An 8058-nucleotide genomic window follows, 5' to 3' on the forward strand; every position below is an offset into this window, starting at 1 on the left:
TTAGCTTTCCTTTCTTCATTGTTTTACTTCTTTCTTGCTTTTGAGTACTCACTTGGTTCAGGTTAGATTTTTCACATGGTAAAAGAGTAGGGAAAGACCCAACATTAAAAAATGCTACACGCAGATCTACTCATCTCTGAAGGATTAGAACAGTTTTTATTGCCTGTATGCCCTGAAAATAGGACACTTACTCCTGTTTTCCATTGAAAAAGCGAGCAGTCAGGAAGCTTTCAGAATTCACTCCCAGTGCATTCTGGGAGTCTGTGGCCATGAAGGATTGATTGGTCACAGCCTTGTCCATGAGGTATCTCTATGACTGAATGGGTTTCTTAAGAAGATGACTGTTAAGTGCTCTGTCATCCAGAATGGGAAATTGGGGATTAGTGAGCGAAAACAATATACCAAGGAAGAGTTTGGCAAATGAGGACAGATCCTACTTAGATGCTTGCACGAAAGAGAAGAAGACTCCTAACTTACCTTAAGAGATGTTATAGAAAGGCAAGGGGGGCAGGCAGGAAGGCTGGGTCTAATCTACATAGAAAAAAACAAATCTCTTATCAAGTCATTCCCTTTACAGGCTACTGCATTTCTGCTTCACAGGATATGAATTCCATTTGTTCATTTTTTTCTTAAAAATATATACTTTTTCCTCCTTTAGGTGCCATCTCAATACCCTCCAATCCAAAGTATCAGAGTACAGTTTACCAGTAAGTATTGTCAAAAGTTTAATTGATTCATATTTTTAAAAGAATCTTCTCTCCAGCCTCTTAATTTCTCCCAGAACGCAAGATCTCTCTCTTTTCTTAGGGAAACATTAAATCCTGAAATTGTTGGAGGCTGCATATTGTTTTCATTAGGGACAAAGAAGGTGTATAAAGAAGAAAAGGGGAGTAATTAGTTACCAAATATGTGCTTGTCACTGTATTACTTCATATTCCTCACTTAATCTTCCCAGGAACCCTTTGAGTAGGAATTATTCTCATATTTTAGGTAAGAAAACTAAGGCTTTACTTCTTACAAGTTTGTCTGACTGTAAGACTTGTCATTCCCCAGTAATTCCATTATAGGATGGGATTTTACCTTAATGAGAGTTGGGGGACTTGAAGTCAAGGTGATACTTTACCTGGACAGCAGTATTTGGATCCATGATTAATACTTGAACAACCACCAGTAGTTTCTGTATGGATATTCATTTGTTAAGTCCTCCTGAGCTAAAGGAAAGTATATCTTGCCTTCTAATAAGTAATCCTTACTTTCAATTCAAAGTATTTCCCATGGACTTGATACAAAGCAAGAATTACTGAAATGTGCCCAGCAGTGCACATTTCAGTAAAGTACCTATTCTTTCCTATCTCTGAGGGACATGGGGCAGAGTGGGGAGTTTGAGATGTGGTTGCTTGACCATCCAGGATGATATTGAGGCTACCGTAGAAATAAAAGAAATTTGGTTTTTTGATTTGCACTTGAAATGGCCCCACACAAAGCTACGAAATCCATCATTCTGTGTCCTCCTACTCTTCCTTTTCTTTCTCCTGTGGCAACCACTATTCCCAAGGCAGCTTCCAGGAAAAACTAGCAATAAAACGGTAGAAGGGAGAAGTAGGTCTATATTCTTGAGCTCTTCTACCTGCATCTTAATGAGCAGAATCTGAGCCCACAGACATTACTAAGCTTTACTTAGTATCACAGCATTACTAAGCTTAAATGACTGTTGGCAAAGGCCAGTTACACATGCTGTTGGTAGGTCTAGTGCCCAGAGCATGTGAAAAATTTTCATTTCATGATCAAGTGGAGAGAGGACAGAGAAGAGTTAAAAGCAATTGCTTTGCATGGAGGGGGTGTGCAGGACCCAGGCAAGGGGCACTTCCACCACCCTTTGCCCTAGTCTATCCATTGAGCAAGAAAGGAAGCACCGAATTGCCAATCCCTCCTGGTTTTGAAAAATCAGGGAAACCTTGAGGCTCCATTTCCTGCCACAGGTATGTTGTGATAACTGCCAGCTGCTATATTCTCTCTGCTCTTGAACCCCAGCCCCATCTGTAACCCTCTTGGCTACTAGTATTAGCTTTGCCTCATCTATTCCACAGGGAAAGCAGATTCCAACCCTCATGGAGAAAAAACAGTATTTTCTTCCTTTCATTCTTCTCAAAATCTCTCCCTATCTCTTTCTCTTCATGTGTTTCTAGACATATTGGAAGGCTGTTGCCCAACGCTGAGCTAAGGAATCTTTTTTTTTTTTTACCCTACCCTCTTTAGAGTGTGAAAATGAGAATGGTTTCATCATCACATCCCCAAACAAGGATGGAACCATGAAGGTGCAAAACAACTCAATCATCATCAACTGTGATGGGTTTTATCTCATCTCCCTGAAGGGCTACTTCTCTCAGGAGCTCAGCCTCAGGCTTCAGTACCGGAAGGGTCGAGAACCCCTCTTCTCCCTGAGCAAGGTCACATCTGTTGACTCTGTCACAGTAGCCAATCTGGCTTTCAAGGACAAAGTCTACCTGAATGTGACCACTCACAGTGCCTCCTGCGAAGACATTCAGGTGAATGGTGGGGAATTGATTCTCATTCATCAAAATCCTGGTGGATTCTGTGTCTACTGAGGACCTGATGGCTGCATCTAAGCCAGGCACCAACATGAATGCCAAACTGGGGGTGGACAGGACACAGATTCTTCCTTGGGAGTGGAGGAGTTATCCCAGCTCAGCCCTCATATATGGCCACTTGAGATGTGACCAGAAGATCACTCCCTCCCCCACTCAGGGATATTTAAATCTTTATTTTATGTACCAATTAACTTTATGTATTTATCCTTATATCTTCTAAATCACCTAGCCCTCATCCCTCAGGATTGCCTCAAGCCTGTTGGCACCTCCAAGAGAGTGAGAAAAATAGGTGCCTCTTCCTCAGGATGTTGTTTCTATTGATCAGGAAATTATTGTAATACACTTTCATTATTGAAAAAGACACTTGACTACCATGTGCTGGATATTTGACATCTGGTACTGTCAAAATGAAGAAGACCAAGGAGAGGGTTTATGAATCTGCCAAAGGTGGTGGATTGACCCCTGGCAGCCAAAGGTGCCTCTTCAAGATGAAATTGGTTGAAGTTTGCATATTGCCTAAATACCTCTCTCATGTGGCGGAGTTCAAAAGGAAAATCAACTTGTGAACAGCTGTCAGGACTTGATGAAGATAGCTGGCTAAGGAATACTCTGTGCTTTTTTCTTTCTTTTTCCTCCATTTTGCTTTCCCAGCCTCCAAATGTTCTTGATAGAAATTTCCCTTCAAAGAACCATCTCAGGGATGTGATGCTGTGAAAAATGTAATCAGTGACTTAAGGAAAACTGAGAGAAATTTTTCTAAACTGGGAGAGTGAGATAATTTATTGTGAGGGTTATCTTTATCACTCAGGAGAGCTGTGAAACTGGACCTCTCAGAGTAACAGTCAGTGGGAATTTAAACTGTCTGGGAAGGAAATCCCATTCTTTGCCACAGAGAGGCGAAGTAGCACATGCCCATCCTCCTGCTTATGCTGAGCTACATACTCAGCCCCACACCTTGTACTCATGGACCACCTTGTCTCAAAAAAAAAAAAAGAAGCAATTCTATGATCAATTGCAACTTTATGTCAAAAAAACATTGAGACGCCATTACATCTTATGAAAAATAATGATCTCTGTCTAGAAACACCATAATATCACATATGATCTCACATTGATAGTTGAGGCTAGAAGGACCAATAATCAGCCAATACCAAGGCTTTCAAGAGAATAAGATCACCTAATGTTTAGTTTAAATATCCCACTTAATGTATCTGGTTTATGGCATTGTGGACAAATGTGATTTTTCTTAATTTCCAGATGATTTGTAAGTTTTCTGTGTCAAAACTTTTACAAATTTGAATTTTTTTATAAAAACTTTTTAGAATGGTAGCAAGTGTTTCCCTGCAGTTTTAAATAGAGTGTGTGACATATCATAGAATATTTCTGGATGATTCTGGGTCATCATAGTAGTTGTACTGTGGTGTGCTGCAGTGATATCTTCAGGGTCTCCAGAAAGGTGGAAGGCAGTTTGGCCCTACACTAAATGGTCTCAATTACATTTGGATTTTTTTCTTGTCTGTTTGATACAATTATTTTCCATCTCCAATTAAGTGCCTGTCTGTCTCCAACTATATTCCCACCACTCAGTTTTAATCTGTTATAGGCAGAAGCTAAATCAAAATTCTAAATAAAAAGAAGCTAAATAAAAGAAACTGTGCATAAGGTAAGAGTAACCAAACTCTGAGTGGCTGCCCAGGTACTCACATAATTGTTATAATCCTAGGTAAACATCTATGGAGGGCCTGCTGTAGACCAAGCGTTAGGCTAAATGCTTTACATGAATTGGCCCCCCACCCTTCCCCAAGCCGGCTTGCGGGATCTTAGTTCCTGGCCCAGGGCAGTGAAAGTGCCAAGTCCTAACCACTGGACCACCAGGGAACTCCCCTACGTGAATTGTTCTGAGCAAGATATTCTATGAGACCCGTCTTGACTACTCAGAGGGTTTAAACGTGTGTGTGTGCGCATGTGTACTTCTTTGTTATTGACTATGTTCTCAAAGTCAAAGTTATTCAGTATTACTTATTCTAAGTAAATGTTTATGAATATAGATAATATTTAAGAAAATGTATGTTTATGTTTTTTAAGTTTGGAATTTCTGACGATATTTCTTCTGGACTACACTTTCCAAGCCAAAGCTTGTTTTGTGGGTTGGTTGTCTTTGGTGTTACGGCCCCTCCTCCCAGGCACCCACTCCCTGTGGGTACACATGGCCTGCTCTTCCCATGCTGGCCTCCTCCAGCCACACAGGGACATTTCTGCCATCCACTAGACTCACTCCCCCAGCTGCCACCCGTCAAAGTATGTGTGTCCTATGTAAATCATTCCTTCAAAGGGATAATTAACCTTTCTCCGAAAACAGTGGAGTTTTGTGGAAATGAAAAGTCAGGAGATTAGAATTCTAATTTTGACTCAGTCACTAACTAGCAAGGGACCTTGGACAACTAATTCCCCATTTTTGGATCCTGCTTTTTTCCTCCCTTGTTGAATGATCATTTTAGAGTCTTATGCTCATAATGCTAACTGTGAATGTACATAGTAAATACCTATGTACTGGTTACTGTGAGTCAATATGTATAATCTTCTCTTTTACTGTATGGAGTTTTTTTTTTCTCCTACAAACTAACATTTTTCCTCAGCCTTTTTGGTGATTCCTTTGAGGGCAGTTGCCAATTGTTACTTAGTGACTTAGTGACTGTTTAGGGAATGGCTTAAGGGATTCCAGTCTTGATTCAAATTGTAATTAGTTCTTAAGCATACCAGGCAGGTCCCCTATTTTAAACCATAGTTTTGTATTTAGTGCTCTCCTGGCTCTCAGAGAGTATTAATATTAACATTAATAATATAGCTAATAATAATATTGATATTTACAGGGAAACAAATAAAAGATCTCAGAATTCACTACTGGTTAGAGTGTTGAGAGTTTTTATTTATCCTTCTCTTCCTTTCCGTGTTCTGATCAGCTAGTTCCCTGATGAGGGGAGGACAGGGTAAACTTTCTGGTTTCCTATCTGCCTCCAATTCCAGCCATCCCAGTTGTGTCCAAGGGATGCTTGAGCTGCCAAAGTCCACCTTTGCTTTTGAAAAGACATTCACTGGAAGTCCGCAGGGCTGCTCTTCATGGTTCAAGAGACTGATACAAATAGAATTCTACTATGTACTGTTGTCCTTTCCCTTGGGACTTCTTGTCTTGTCTCTAACTGTGGGATGGTCTCTTTGAGTATTATGTCCCCTCTCCTTAGTAGTAATTACATCTGCAGTTTTAAGTAGAGGTCCTAACACTTAATGAGTTTGTGTGCACAAACTGGCCACAGTGATCCCTGTGCCACCTGTGATGGTGTTAACTCTCTCCTTCCTGAATGCTCCTCTTCCCTGACTTTTCTGAACTCACCCCTTTCTGGTCCACTCTTTCCCTCTCTGTTCGCTGCCTGTCTCCATCTCCTTTACCCCTCCTCCTTCTCTACCCATCATTTTTACAATAACGCTCTATAGAGCTCCATCCTCAGCCCTCTTTCTCTGCAATGGGGGTCACAGTCTGGCATCCAAGAAGCCACAGTCTGGCTTATGTATGTGTTCAATTTGCTTTTTAAGTTTGAATTTAGTTGCTAACACTTAAACATTGGGGAATTTTTGGCTTCTTTTGACAAAACGATACAAAACAGGAGATCTGGTGATGCTGGGCCCAGTTTTGACATGACAGGAATCATCTCAAGCAGGGTAGCAGCCTCCTTCTTTAGAGGGACTATGCACTCTCCATTTCTCCAGAGTTCCCCCCGTTTCATACAATGTGCAAATGTGCCTATACCAGCTCACTTCACTCATTCACTGCCTGGCCATGGGGCATTTGAGTTGTGATCTCTGTTCCATACACTTGCCAATTTCATTGATTCTTATGACTTCAACCTCTGCTCATATACTGATATCTAAAATCATTCTCCAGCTCAGATGTCTTGCACTCCAGAGTCAAACTTACTGTAATCATCTGTGTAATTAGTAATAAATGCCATTCATTGAGTACTAATAGGCCAGACATCATATTAGCCATTTTATATGAATTGTTTAATTCTATCTTCCTAACAGCTCTTTGCGGTAGATATTATTATTCCTGTTTTATGTATGAAAAATGGAAATTCTAAGGGGTAAAGCAATTTGCCCAAAGACATGCAGCTTATAAGTGGTGGAGCTCAGAATCAAGACCAGGGATAGTTGACACCAAAAACCATGCTTTTAACCACTGCTACCCTGCCTCTGGGAAACTCCATGTGGAAGTAATGGGCACTTTACTCAGGATGCTCACAAAAGTATGTCCTCCCCCCTCACCAAGCCTGCCCCTCCTCCTGATTCATGATGTTGTTTAAAGACATCATAATCATTGCTGAAGCCAGAAGCCCCAGTGTCATCCTGTTTTCCTCCTTTTCCCAGTCCCCACCCATGAGCCTGTGGGCTATGGCTTCTCCTCATTAACTCTTCTTTAGACTATAGAGATAACCTCTCACCAGGCCTACATGCCTCAGTGAGTTCTCATTGGATTAAGAAAATGATACACTCTAGTTCAATAAATGAATGAGATGAATGGAAAAAATGAAGCAGAGTGCTACGGTGAAAAGCTCATGATGTTTGGAACCTAGTTTTAAATCCTGACTCTGTCATTCTCTAGCTCGGTGACCTTGACAAATTTTTCTTTTTTTTAAACCTCTCTGAATCTTACTTTCTTTATCTGTAAAGAGGGGATATTAACACATACCTTCTGGGTTATTGTGAGCATAAGAGTACCTAACATATTGCCTGGAACATAGTTGTTCTCAATACTCAATAATTATTATTTTTATTTTTTCTGTTGGTTTCTTTACCTTTTTTTGTATTTTTTTAAACATCTTTATTGGAGTATAATTGCTTTACAATGGTGTGTTAGTTTCTGCTTTATAACAAAGTGAATCAGCTATACATATACATATATCCCCATATCTCTTCCCTCTTGCGTCTCCCTCCCTCCCACCCTCCCTATCCCACCCCTCTAGGTGGTCACAAAGCACCGAGCTGATCTCCCTGTGCTATGCAGCTGCTTCCCACGAGCTATCTATTTTACATTTGGTAGTGTATATATGTCCATGCCATTCTCTCACTTTGTCCCAGTTTACCCTTCCCCCTCCCCGTGTCCTCAAGTCCATTCTCTAGTAGGTCTGAGTCTTTATTCCCATCCTGCCCCTAGGTTCTTCATGACCATTTTTTTTTTAGATTCCATAAATATGTGTTAGCATACGGTATTTATTTTTCTCTTTCTGACTTACTTCACTCTGTATGACAGACAACACCATACACAAAAATAAACTCAAAATGGATTAAAGACCAAAATGTAAGGCCAGATACTATCAAACTCTTAGAGGAAAACATAGGCAGAACACTCTATGACATAAATCACAGCAAGATCCTTTTTGACCCACCTCCTAGAGAA

The 8058-nt window shown here is 40.5% G+C and overlaps 1 protein-coding gene across 2 annotated transcripts in view; it reads left to right on the forward strand.

Moving 5' to 3' along the window:
* Positions 1-5502, forward strand: part of TNFSF4 (TNF superfamily member 4) — a 44948-nt gene extending 39446 nt beyond the window's left edge. For both annotated transcript variants that reach the window (XM_033428095.2, XM_004269768.3), the window contains 2 exons: positions 659-707; positions 2257-5502. In XM_033428095.2, the coding sequence (XP_033283986.2) occupies positions 659-707; positions 2257-2606 (399 nt within the window). In that variant the 3' untranslated portion in view covers positions 2607-5502. The remainder of the gene's footprint in view (positions 1-658; positions 708-2256) is intronic.
* The last annotated feature ends 2556 nt before the right edge of the window (positions 5503-8058 follow it).

This window comes from Orcinus orca, chromosome 1 (assembly GCF_937001465.1).
Source record: "Orcinus orca chromosome 1, mOrcOrc1.1, whole genome shotgun sequence".
NCBI lineage: Eukaryota > Metazoa > Chordata > Mammalia > Artiodactyla > Delphinidae > Orcinus > Orcinus orca.